Source organism: Scardinius erythrophthalmus, assembly GCF_964197995.2.
Source record: "Scardinius erythrophthalmus genome assembly, chromosome: 18".
In the NCBI taxonomy this organism is placed as follows: Eukaryota; Metazoa; Chordata; class Actinopteri; order Cypriniformes; family Leuciscidae; genus Scardinius; species Scardinius erythrophthalmus.
This window is the reverse complement of record NC_138238.1, coordinates 17822484-17835251: the sequence shown is the minus strand read 5'-3', so window position 1 is coordinate 17835251 and position 12768 is coordinate 17822484. Positions and strand designations below refer to the sequence as shown.

At 37.4% G+C, this 12768-nt stretch overlaps 3 protein-coding genes across 4 annotated transcripts in view; all 3 read right to left on the bottom strand.

Annotated features, from left to right (window-relative positions):
* gspt1 (G1 to S phase transition 1) overlaps window positions 1-2080 on the bottom strand; it is a 15682-nt gene extending 13602 nt beyond the window's left edge. The window contains exon 1 of the mRNA XM_081392037.1: window positions 1636-2080. Coding sequence (XP_081248163.1) covers window positions 1636-1801 — 166 coding nt within the window. The 5' untranslated portion in view covers window positions 1802-2080. The remainder of the gene's footprint in view (window positions 1-1635) is intronic.
* Window positions 2081-2193: 113 nt separating this feature from the next.
* On the bottom strand, window positions 2194-6893 carry dmc1 (DNA meiotic recombinase 1). Of its 2 annotated transcripts, XM_081392036.1 has the most exons (15): window positions 6614-6762; window positions 6444-6514; window positions 6285-6342; window positions 5090-5134; window positions 4865-5011; window positions 4676-4758; window positions 4307-4359; window positions 4158-4199; window positions 3991-4063; window positions 3801-3892; window positions 3629-3702; window positions 3395-3509; window positions 3154-3214; window positions 2967-3083; window positions 2194-2477 (listed from the first exon to the last, which is right to left on the bottom strand). In XM_081392036.1, the coding sequence occupies exons 3-15, from the start codon at window positions 6339-6341 to the stop codon at window positions 2408-2410; spliced, it is 1029 nt and encodes a 342-aa protein (XP_081248162.1). In that variant the 5' UTR covers window position 6342; window positions 6444-6514; window positions 6614-6762; the 3' UTR covers window positions 2194-2407. The 2 variants fall into 2 exon arrangements, with proteins under 2 accessions (XP_081248162.1, XP_081248161.1); XM_081392035.1 differs by lacking the exon at window positions 6444-6514 and having other exon boundaries at window positions 6614-6893.
* Window positions 6894-7244: 351 nt separating this feature from the next.
* On the bottom strand, window positions 7245-11772 carry tomm22 (translocase of outer mitochondrial membrane 22 homolog (yeast)). Its single transcript, XM_081392558.1, has 4 exons — window positions 11419-11772; window positions 10666-10784; window positions 10446-10563; window positions 7245-8273 (listed from the first exon to the last, which is right to left on the bottom strand). The coding sequence occupies exons 1-4, from the start codon at window positions 11509-11511 to the stop codon at window positions 8199-8201; spliced, it is 405 nt and encodes a 134-aa protein (XP_081248684.1). The 5' UTR covers window positions 11512-11772; the 3' UTR covers window positions 7245-8198.
* Between the last annotated feature and the right edge of the window lie 996 nt (window positions 11773-12768).

Below are 12768 nucleotides of genomic sequence, written 5' to 3'. Positions count from 1 at the left end.
TTTCTAGCCACTCCTTCATTAGTTCATTTGGTTCAGCTGTATCTTGTTAGTTTCTATGGTCACTCTCATTGAGTTAATTTGCCCCAGCTGTGTCACGTTTTCCTGATCTGTTCTGTGTATTTAAGCCCTCTGTTTCTCCCTATTCCTTGTCTTGTATTTTATGTTTTAGTCTCCTATTGAATCTCCTTCGTCGTGTGCTTGAGCTTAACCACCTCACCCGTGACAGATGTAATTAATGTTCTGTTTTTTAAAAACAAGTATAAATCTCAAGTTAGTGTTTTTAAGCATTTTTACATTTATTCCAAAATAATAACTAAAGGCAGTAACAATTTAAACAATATTTTTTTGTGTGTGTGACCAGATGTTCAGCTGTTCTTAAGTCACCTTATTATTGGATCATCAATCAAAGCTCTGTAAACACTGGTCGAAGATACTACTTGAAGATGTACCTTTAATTTCACCAGGCATATTGCTCATTAAAAACACTCACAAAAACAAGAGGGAATTATCCCACGAACCAATCATATCATGATATTGGCATTGCCTCCTCTCACGTGACTTTGCCCCATTCATTCTCAATTACCCCTCACCAAACCCACCCACCGCATGTTAGGGGGTCTGTTAAAACTCAATGGGCTCAGAGGCAAGAGAGACAGGTCCTCTCGCTGTAACTTTACCTGCTGGTGTCGCAGTAAGACAGTGTTACTTTTAAAAAAAATGTGTGATTTATACACTTTTTAATCTCACATTTTGTAATATTTGCCTTGTTTTATTTTTGTAATATGGATTATATTCTCATCCAATTTTTTTGGGTGAATTTTTTCCCTTGCCTCCTTGGAGGAAACGCCCCAATAAGGAAGAAAAGACTTGCAACATCCATGTCATGCCAACTTTGCCAACAGACAGCTTAATTAGGTTGTTTAGCTCACTGTTAATATAAGTTAAATACATAATTTCAATGTACAGGTGAAAACAAACAGGAACATTTTCTCAAAGTTAGTGTGGAAATGCCTCCTTGTAATTTACACAATAAACTAAATAACCTGAAACAGACTGGAGTCAAATATTATCAGCAGGTCATCTGTCTATTAGTTTTAACTCATTGTACGACACAGCTGGTCATGTGACAAACACGCAGCACCCATAAGAGGGCGACCCGCTCCTGTGTAGAATAAAACAGCTAGAATAGCGAAAATTTGTGCCTTCTTCACCTCATACATAATTTTAATCATAATGTTGTTAATTTATTTTCGTGTAAAACATTGTGAATAAGCACACAATTCTGATTAAATTTTTCTAAATGAGTGCTAGCTCGTATAGTGTGTTATGTACGTCATGCTATCGTGTATTAACAAGTAAATTGTGAAGTCGGCTGCTAAACTCGCTAAGCAAGTCTATCCGGCATTTAGTTCATGAGTCATGACAGATCACAAAGTGCGCTACATTAACATATTATAATGTACACCTGACTATGTATAATGAAAATGGCTTTACTCGACTATGGTAAATATAGCGCTCAGATAAACGCTGGCTTCTGTTTGGCTAGCCCGTTATAAACATTTCCAGCTAAAAGCCCTTTTATGGCAAGACTGCATCAATGCTCAGTCAGTCGGTTTATTAACGCTGTTAGTTTACCATCAGACGTATCGTTTTCCGCTGGACCTTGAGAAAGAAAGGATGGTACGAATTCCGGAGCGTTAACGTTGAGCCCGATGAAGGCGGACTGAAGTTCGGTATCAGCCGTGGCCTCAACATCGTCCTCCTGTTCCCACGAATCAGGGGCTATGTCTCTCGAGTCCATAGTGGCTTTAACTAGAATAACTGACGTTTGTAGCGGGTTGCGCTTTAACCCACAAGGCGGTTTGGACCACAACCAAGTCTGCTGTGTTTTCAGTATCTATTCCAGGTAAATTGATGGATTGGGGAACTCGTAACTGAGCTGAAATGGTTCATGGGGCGCTCGTCTTCTTCATGCGACACCATGGACGTGTAGCTAGTAGTTAGCTGATCCTGAATCTTGCATGCGCGCACTCGCGCAGTGCCAGTGCAGAAACGTGGACTGTGAAAGCAGAGACCCAATGGGCACATCAACAGCTTTTCAAATTAAGACCATCATAGTAAACCTACAAGTACAACTTTAAAAACCGGGAATATATTAACAGTAAAAATGTGACCAATCTGCAGTAGTTTTTATTCAACCGTTTTAATGTAATTAATATTGTATAAACAATTAAAAATATACAATTTATACATATAGATGTGTAATGCATAAATACAATGTATAAACAAATAGACAATAGGTAAACATGTAAATAAATAGGTACAACTAGTTTATGTGTTAACTTGAACAGGTTCATTCTTGAACAAAATGGAGACAATTATGTTAACATGCTTTCTGTGTCGATTTTTAGTCTTTGGCATCTGCTATTCCTCCAGCGGTGATGGCAAAAGTAGCCTCGCTTTCTGGCATGTCTGGGCTGTAGAAAAGCAGAGGTTTGGTTGTATTTAAATCAAATGATAATCATATAGTATAACTGTCTAAATCTATAAATAAATGTACATATGCATAACTTGTGCATTGTATGTGTTCTTTTTATGTTAGTTGAGAAACAAAAAGAGAAAATAGTAACACTTTACAATAAGGAAGGAGGCATTGTTAACATTAGTTAACTACATTATCAACTGACCATTAAAAATATTTTTAAAGCATAAAATAATCTAGGACGGTTATGATGTTAAATTGATCATTTACTAATACATTATTAAAATCAAAAGTTGTATCTGTTAATATTTTTAATGGACATGAGCTAACATGAACTAACAATGTTGTATTTTTTATTAAAAAACATTAACAAAGATTAATTAATGCTGTAACTATTTATGTAATGTAATGCTCATTGTTAGTTAACTAACATAAAGTAATGGAAACTTATTTTAAAGCGTTACCGAGAAAATCTTGAAATTACCTATCAAATATTTTGGCAATTCTCAACTCAGCACGTCCTTTCCTCAAGCTGATGCGTGTGGTGGAGGCATGTGCCAGTATGTGTCCTCCAATGGGCTTTTTGGGATCTGCTTGAAATCTAAGATCATAATAATCAGTTTAAAATTCCCCAACATTCCCTTTCCTATTTGTTTTGTGTTCCTACTTACGTCATTCCAGCCCCTGGATCTGCAGTCATCTGGTTGGTAACAAACACTGCCACGTTGTACTCTACAAACGATAGATATTATTGATGAAGTGAAGTTCAGAAAAATGAAGTTCACGAGTTAAAATCATGAGCTTACTTCATTGAAGATAAGACTGACTACTATCAAGTTCTATGTCAGGTCCATTATACTAGCAGTCTCTTCTTCCCATTAATTTATATAACAGAAGATGATTTTCACAGACCTTCAGAGATCTTCTGCAGTCTGGAGAGCATTTGTGCAAGCTTCTGCTGTCTCTCAGCCAGCTCGCCCCTTCCAGAGAAGTCCACCCGGAACAGAGCCATGATTGAGTCTATTATCTGTGAAAAATTAATTGTCAAAGGCCACAAGATCAAGTAAAATCGCTTCCTAAAAATATAAATCTCAGAACGTTTACAATGATAGGATCAAGTGTTATTCTTCTATCTCTCAGACGTACCAGAAGCTTGAAAACACCTCCTTCCTCATGAAACTTGGCTGCAACAAAGTCTAATAATTCCATCTGATGCTCGCCTATGAATGAAAAAGATAAAGATAAAGAGCCTGTTAAAGCGACATTTCAAAACTTTAAGTAAAAAAGTTCAGCTTTTAAAAAAAAGGGAAGTTCTTACTGGTATATGCACGTGCATATAACACATTATCCAGTACAGCTTCATGATCCACATTGAATCTGTCAGCTATGTCCTTCAGCCTCTCAGGCCGACTGGTGTTCACAATTATTAAGTAGAAAAGGGATTCTCCATATTGTATAGGTTTAGAAAAATCCATTTGACACAAAGAAAGCAAGTGCAGAAATGATACAAGGTGTTTTCAGAATCAATGTAGATGACCTTTCCTCCTGAATATCCGTATTCACCAGGAAGCTGAGCGGTTACTTGGGAAAAAGAGAAGGAGAGTGACATTAATGGTCTGAAATGACAATTAAATTGGAAATATACCATTTATACAAAATACATTATTGTTCTTACCACACATTGTGTGAGCGAGTTGAGTCTTTCCAGTTCTGAATTCTGAAGTTACGGGAAAGGATTCACAAAGAAAAAACATGTAATTTTGGTAGAACTGATGTATGGGAAAAAGCATTTAATTCTGGTTGCTAATCATAACACTACCCTACCACCAAAAGCCTCAGTAATGGCCATACTCTCCACACCTCCTCCAAGGAGTTTGCTAAACAAAATATGAATAAAGCATTTCATCATTAATGTGTAAAATAATGACTTTATTTATGACTTTTATCAGACAAAATGTTCAGCCCTGTCTGTGTAAAACAACAGGTAGGTTTTAGTACGAAGCCCTAGCATGACATGGGGGGAAATAGATATTGTTGCCACAAATAAGAATTTGTTCCCACAAGTTATTAATTTGTGGCCATATTTTTGAACTCATTTTAGTTAAATCATGGCCAAGATATCTAGTTTTTTTCCCCCTCCATGTCATCAGCAAGGCTCAGTATTTTAGAGCTATAAACATTGTTATTTCTTACTCAAACTCCAAACTGCCAGTTGTGACATGGAACACTTGCTTCCTTTTTATAATGTAATCAGATGCTGTCTGAAATCCACATGTCTACAAGAAAGACAACAAAATTGTATACATTTACTATAAGATTAACTCTATACAATTGAAAAATATGTATTATGCAAACAAATTACGGGAATTCACATGAAATTACCATCAACTTTCCAGCAGCTTCCTTTATTTTGTCCACTTTAGCCTCAGACAGTCCCTTTACATTACAGAGAGCACGGCGTGTGGTCATCTGGATGCCTTTCACAGTACAAATCCCTACAGACTTCAGTTTCTTAATGTCAGCCATGTTCTTAAGAGAAAAGGTTATGAATCAGTCACTGTCATGATGAGATTATCATAACTTTCATAATAACATTAATTTACTTACAATGCCATGCTTCTGTAAGAGCTCAATGTCTTGAAAAAAGGATTCCTAAGGGGGTTTTATAGGAAATTAATTTCATTTATTTATTTGTGCTATACAGAAACAAACTAGTAAAAGACAAATGGGTATGTCTAATTTAAAGGGTAACTAAACCCTAAACCAACTTTTTTTAGTTAATGATCTGTACGAATGGGGCTTTATTAGTGCTGTTCATTGATTCGAGTAACTTTTTTGACATTTGGGTATAAAGTGTTTTAATTCTACAATATATGTTGTAAAAACGTCTAAGTGCTGCCCTCTTCAGGTTGAACGGTGGCTACTGCAGTTGAATTTTCCTATTGGATGTTGCGGTACTGCGTGACGTAAGCGGTACTGCGTGACGTAGGCAGGTTCCAGCTCACCACGCCCTCCCTTGGTACGAGCTCACCACGCCCTTGGATGAGCTAGCGTAGATTTATCAGTATTTAGTACAGTGGTAGATGTAGTGTTGCTAGTGGCAACAACACTGCTGGACTGCACAGCTTTCCAGCAGACTTGGAAATTAGGCGCCAGTGTTTGCATGCACTTGGCCTGGAAGACCGTGAGTGTGAAACCTGCATTTTATGCGGAATTGCTTCTCCAACGCAATAGAGGTGGAAATGGGCTTCTCCAGACAGCTCGCGCTGAACAGCGACGCAGTGCCAAACGCTGCTCCTCCTGCATGGACTCCACCACCGCAGCGGCATCTTGATGTGAGTGATCGTATATATTTTAATCACAATTTATGGTTAGGCTAAAGTTAATCCTCTGGGGTCGACAAACGCGTCGGCGCATTTTGCTGGATTTTTTCACATAGCGGCAAAATATGAAAATGCCTAGAGAGAGCGCGCTATTGACATCAACTCGATAAAACTCATCAGATGCATATTTACGTCGTCTTGCAACCCTGTGAGTCACTCTCCATTTTAGAGTCTGACAGCAGGTCTCAGGTGCATGCCCCCCCACTCACGGTTCGTCCCCTCTATCTCTGCTGGGGTCTGCCCACTTTTCTAGCATTTTTCAAATATTGCCAGTGGGTGAAGTCAGGCTCTGACCAGGGGTTTAGTTACCCTTTAAGTTGTAAATTTTCATTAAATGCATTTTGAAACATGTAATATTAAACACAAGACCTCACGACTACAATTTTATTGGCTGGCTCATAAAAATGAATGTGAATCACTTCATCTTCCTGGTACCCCGACTCATCCTCCAAAGCCTGCTCTTCCAAAACTTTCATTCTATGGATGATTTAAAAAGAAAGTTTAAAATTAAATACATCGTCTTCAGCGGCTAGTTAACGAAGTCATTCGGTAATTATCTAGTTAAAGTGGTGACTTACACTTTAATCAGCTAACTATGTTAGTGTTATCTGTTAGAAGCCCGTTTCAAAAGAACTGGTCTTAACTCTCGCTGTGGATGTCACATACAGTTATAGTGTCATGTTCCTCGTCATACGGTTGCAAAATAACTTTTTTTGACAAAAATAATTGAATGTAAATTACATTTTACCTCACGTTTATTCCTCAGAGAAAGCTGACAGAAACCGTTCAAGTCAGTGATTTCGCGCTGAGTGACACTTCAGCGCGCGCCGCGCATCTTTTCCCGCGCTCTGATAGTCATGAATGCACATCAGGGTGTTTTTTTGTGTGTGTGTGTGTGATTTTTAAACTACAACTACTACTTATAATACATCTAAATGGTTCTGTTTTCTCTATTTTACCAAACCGACCTGAAATGTAAAAGGTTTTTTTTATGATCCTGGTGGCAGTCTGTCATACCAAGCACACATTTCTATTCAATCTAAACCGAAAACTGTTTAAAAAGTTTTACCATGCCTTTTATTTTATATTAAAAATTATACGTTAAAATTCATGTATCCTACTTTATTCTCCCAAACAAAAAGTAAAATAATCTTAAACCTTTTCTATATTTCTTGTAATTGTTTTTTACGAACTAGAGGACTTTTAAATTGACGTCATTCCTTGTTGTTGCGTCATTTCCACCTATTGACACTGGAAAATGGGAAGGAACCAGGAAGGAACATGTTCCATTCGGAACCGAATGCTAGTATACTACTCGTACTACGTTTACCATATCTGTCTATGGCAGAAATATTGATAGTAGTAAGCGGTTCCGAATTCAACAATAGGTTTTATGAGGAAAACTTTGCTGACTGATAATCTGTGGGAATATTTTATTCCTTGTTAAATTATGTTAGGTTGAGGTAACCTATGCTATTTTGCTCAATCATCATGAGTGTCCAACTGAAATTTGTGACATTTTGCATGAATTAGTGAGGCGCACGTCACCTTCTCTTCTATGTCGCTTCAAAATATGAAGGTCATTCTGTAATATAAAGTATAGACAAAAGGAGGACAGAGGAGCACTTGTTTTTATTCCCATTAGGTGGAGCAAACAGGATCACTCACTATTGAAAGAATTGTTTGGAAACATTATTTCTCAAATATTTCACAATGATTCTACACACAGTATGGCTTTTTCTGTGGAATAACACTGCAGAAGCTTTGCATGATGTTAGTTCTACCCGTAAAAGACACTGTTGGTAGAGAACCACTTCTTAATGTTTTAACATTTCTGAACCAAAAACAAGAAATAGCCATAATTTCTAGACAGAGAAAATTTCACAATCAACATTGGCTTTGCGTGTCCTCATAAATATTACAGATCTTTTACATGCCATTATAGATTCTCTACAATGTCAGTGTTGATCCAGCATTACAATGGCCAACATTGCACCGTAAACACTCTCTTAGAAATATAATGCACCTACAACACAGCCAAAATATTCCCAACAGATGCCATAGTCTCCCTCTGAAAGACATGTTATTAGATAGCTATAATAAAAAAGTAAAAGGTCAGAGCTTGGACATCAGTCTATGCAGAATGTTTTTGTGAGAAAGGCAGAGAGAGAGGGAAGTTCATAAAAAGTCATCAAGATCTCCATTGTACAGAATCTATACAGGGTAATGACTTGTTGATGTTGACCAACCACAGCATCTTCTTTTCTCCAGTTCCTGCTCCCTCTCTCTTTCCCCTTCTTCTACAACTCATGGATGTTACATTATATACATCATCACAGCTTTCCAGGAGCAGGAGGCATCATTCCAGGCATTCCTCCAGACATGCCGGCATTTGGACCCAACAAAATCTAATAAAAGCAGGAAAATGACAAAACAAATGAGAAATTAATTCATACTTCAATGAAAAAGAAACGTAGAACAATTTAATTAAAATAAAAAAGGCTTGATCTATTTTTTCTATAAAAGGCATTTCAATGAAAAGATACTGAACATGTTAACTAAAGATTTGTAAGAGAAGTGAAGACTGCTTTACATTATTTAGATGTGGGAGTGACAAAGAAACATGAAATAATGCAAAAATACAGTAGAACGTTGTGGCAAGCAGGGCGGGGCCGAAAGCCGTGAGAACGACGTGAGCCTCGTATCTCTCACGGAGGAGCAATGGAAGCATAAAAGGAGGAGCGACGACAGTGAAGGACGAGAGAGGACCAGGCCTGGACACTCACGTTCTGTTTTGTTTATGTATGTGAGGCAGTCGTCCATGAGGGGCTGTCGCTTTTACTTTCGTTTTGTGTTTTGTGATTACTAAAGTTGTTGAACGCACGCCGGTTCCCTCCTCCTCCTCCCCTTATCAACTAACCATGTTATAAACGTATCCCAAACAAGCTGAGATGAGGAAGAAACTGTTTTTAAGGGATGTGTAAGGTAAAGTTCAAATGTTTATGGCAGCTAGGAAACTTTTTGTGTCACATTATTTTGTATATTATTATATTCACCAGCTATGAGGTGAATAACATTACAAACTATAGTATTTGAAAAATCAAAGGACAAATGTAAAAGACTTTGTATATGACAACTTTAATGAGGGAAAGGAACTACAATCATATGAAGCATAACAAATTAATGAACGAATTAAAAACTGAACAATTATATAGATTAAAAGTCATAATTAAATCAATTTAAATTTCTCGGCTTTTAGTATGAATATGTTAGCCTTAAGGCCTGACGAATTTCGCGCGCGATATTTGCCGACGTTTAACGCCTCGTGACTAAACAAAGGGCGCCAATGTAAGTGTGCACACCGACGCGAAAAACGCCACGCGTAAAAGTGTCATTTTTTAAAAAACGCCTCGGGTTCGTTTTTTTGGTGTGACGCGCCGCGTCAAAAACTATCCGACCAATAAGATTGGCGCTTTTGCTAACGTGTCTGGAGCTTCTGAAGTTACAGTAAAACACAACTTGGGGGCGCTCAAACACAAAACGGTCTTGCCGAGCACACATATACGTAACGGCGAAGAAGATATATGCCGAGTAGCGTCTAAACACTGCCGGGAAGAAATAAGACGAGGAAGATGCAAGGCAAGATGAATGTAGAGCTGCTGGTCTCGTTGGTGTCGAAACATAAAGAACTATGACAAACGCGACAGCGACTACAAAAATCTTGATAAAAGAGAACTGTTATGGAGTGGTATTAAGCGCCATCTAATGTCAGGGAATGAATTTGCATGTTCACTCGGCTCATCGTCAGCTTGGGTGTGAACACAAAAAACGCGTTGAAAAACACTGGCCGATATTCGTCCCGGTGTGTACGGGCCTTTAGTGTTATCTATAAGCTGGTGTGCTCCCAAAAAAAAAAAAAACACATCTAGAAGATATAAGCATTCAAAACTTAATCGCTCTGGACTTCAGTTTCTCATCAAATTTTCTGTCCAATCAAATGCTCTCTAGAATTTGAAGCGCCCCTGCCCCTACATTATAAATAGACGCTAATGAAGTCTGGTTTCACGTTAGTGTCACACAAACCGCCGCCGCGCGCGCACAGTCTGCTCTGGTCCAGAGACACAATAGCACAGAGCGATGATAGCACAGAGCGGATCATTTGCGCAAGTCGGCGCATACCAGAACACGTATCGGACACATTTGAATTCTGCACAGGATGCTGTATTTTAAAGTGATATGAAGGAGATTAGGAGGAGAAAGGTTAGAGATTAGATGGAAACTGCGGCTTTAACGAGCTATGATATGGAGAAAACAAATCTCCAGAACCCAATTGTAATGTGACGCTCTTTTTGCACTGATTTCATAAAACTATTTAATGTGAATGGATAATATTTTGGTTTGTGAAGTTACTACCAACAATTGTTAAAACTATTGACCAAAAATAACTATATGTTATACATGTACTATGATATAAAAATACTTATTCTGTCATACAAGATTTCAGTCATAGAGCTCATCCCTAGTTAGGTGGGTATGATATCACAAGGAAGGTTCATATGCAGGACTTTGGTGCAACTTACCTGTCTCTGCTGTTGTAATTGTTGTTGTTCCAGCTGTAACCGCTCAGTCTCAAAGACAACCGGCAGAACCAGAATCATAAAGGAAGTGGTGCCGACCCATAGAGCTGAGCGGGAGAAACTACAAGAGAGCACAAAAAAGATGCTGAACTGTGTAGCCTAAAAAAATCATCATATGTAGAATTGACTCTGTTAATTGTAAGGTCAACTGCCAGCACCCCACCTGTAAAGTTTTTTGGCTACAGATAGCGAACACTGTGCGGATACTTCAGCTGCAGATCGCAGTGATTCTGGAAACATCTCCGTGAGACCCCACAACCTCTCCAACATGGTTTCATCCAACTGGGAGAGAAGAAATAAAGCTGGAGCATCACATCAGAAAATAAAGTCTCTAAAATGGTAACTCAGGACACACTGAAAAAGCTTAGGCCTATTCCTCACAAGCATGTAAAAGCTGAAGGTTTCTACTGACAGTGTGCAATGGAATATACTTTGTGTATGTGAAATGGTAACATTGATATTAAAAGGCCAGACGCTATAACCTAAGAGTAATTTATTTATAATAAATTATGTGTGTGTGTGTGTATATATATATATATATATATATATATATATATATATATACACACACATACACACATATATATTATATATGTGTGTGTGTGTACATATACATATGAATTATCATACTATTATATATATATATATATATATATATATATATTCTAAGATAAATAATTATTTGACTTGTCACTTGTGCAGAACAAATGTTTGAAATAAAATAAAAAGGGAAAAGAGAGAGAAATCCTCAAACTGCTAACGTTACACGGCTCTTCAATTCATGCCAGTTTGGCCGGCTAAATAGCTACTATTCACAAGCCAGCACCAAACAAGCTTTGGTCTGTTTCTTCACATTGTCCAAAAAATCTTTATAATTTTCTTGAGGTCAGTCAAAATTGTAGAAGCAATCGAGTACCTCTTCATCTTCATCATCTCCCTCGATCTCGTCGTCGGGCGGTCGTGTCTCCACACGGCCAGAGTCCGGAGACAGCTCCTGAATGGTAGCCATTTAAAATATGACGCAAGTCTATAAGCTTTAAATTATAATTGTGAATATACCACAATGGAGTGTTACAGCTTCACAATGAATTAGATGCAGAGAGCACGCATTGAAACCTGAGGTCACTTGGGTTACATGTGAGACGGATGTACTTCCCCGGTTCCTTGTAAGGAAGCACAACGACATATTAGGACGCCTATCGACAGGGAGGTCTCACTGCAGCTCGTGATTGCGTAGCAGTGGACGATGAAATAGTGGAAGATTGCGCTCACTGACACAATTCCCCTTAGTTTTAATAAGAAGTGGAAGAGGAGACCAAAATCACCTACTTTACACGTCATTACACCAAAAAAAGGAGAAAGAATGCCTATGTGGGAGTTTCAAACCAACAGATTATTTATTTGTTTGATTAATTACGCTTTTGGTTTTAATACTTGGATGAAACAAACTGCATGCCTAAATACGTTGTTATGTTAAGTGAAAGCATGTGTTTCATTCATGGTCACAATTGTAATCATTGGGAAACTACAAGGTTAAAGTTAGTGAACAATACATTAACATAAGCAGCTTTTTTAGTGACAGGCAATTTTGTGGGGGAAAGAATTGCTAAACAATTATTATTATTATTATTATTATTAGGCTATTATTTATTTATTTATTTATTTATTTTACTTTTACCCTGGTTCATTTTTATGTAACAAGAATGTGTAAATACAATGTGAATCAATTAGTTAATTGTTCGAAAATAAGGGTCTGTCTGTGTTGCCCCATTGATCACAAATATGCTCACATAGCCTACATGTTTGTTTGTATTGTAATCATGATAAATATGAAAAAGAAAAGTATTACCTTAATAGCCATAAAATAGAGGGCTATAAAAATTGGCAGCTGTATGAACGTTTTACATATGCTTGGTTTACATGTGTTTTACTTTTATGTAGCTTTTCCATACAAATTTCAACATTTACATTCAAACATTTAAGGGGATACTTCACCCCAAAATTAAAATGTTGTCATCATTTTCTCACCCTGGAAGATGTTGTTCCAATCCTGAGTTTCTTCTGTTAAACACAAAAAAGGATATTTAAAGGATGTTGGTAACCATGCAGACAGTTGACAGCACCCACTGACTTAGTTTTTTTTTTCTATTTTATTATTTTTTTTCTAGGGAAGTCTATGGGTGCCATCAACTGTTTGATTAAAGAAACTCATATTTGGAACAACTTGAGGGTAAGTATGACAAAATTTACATTTTTGGATGAAATA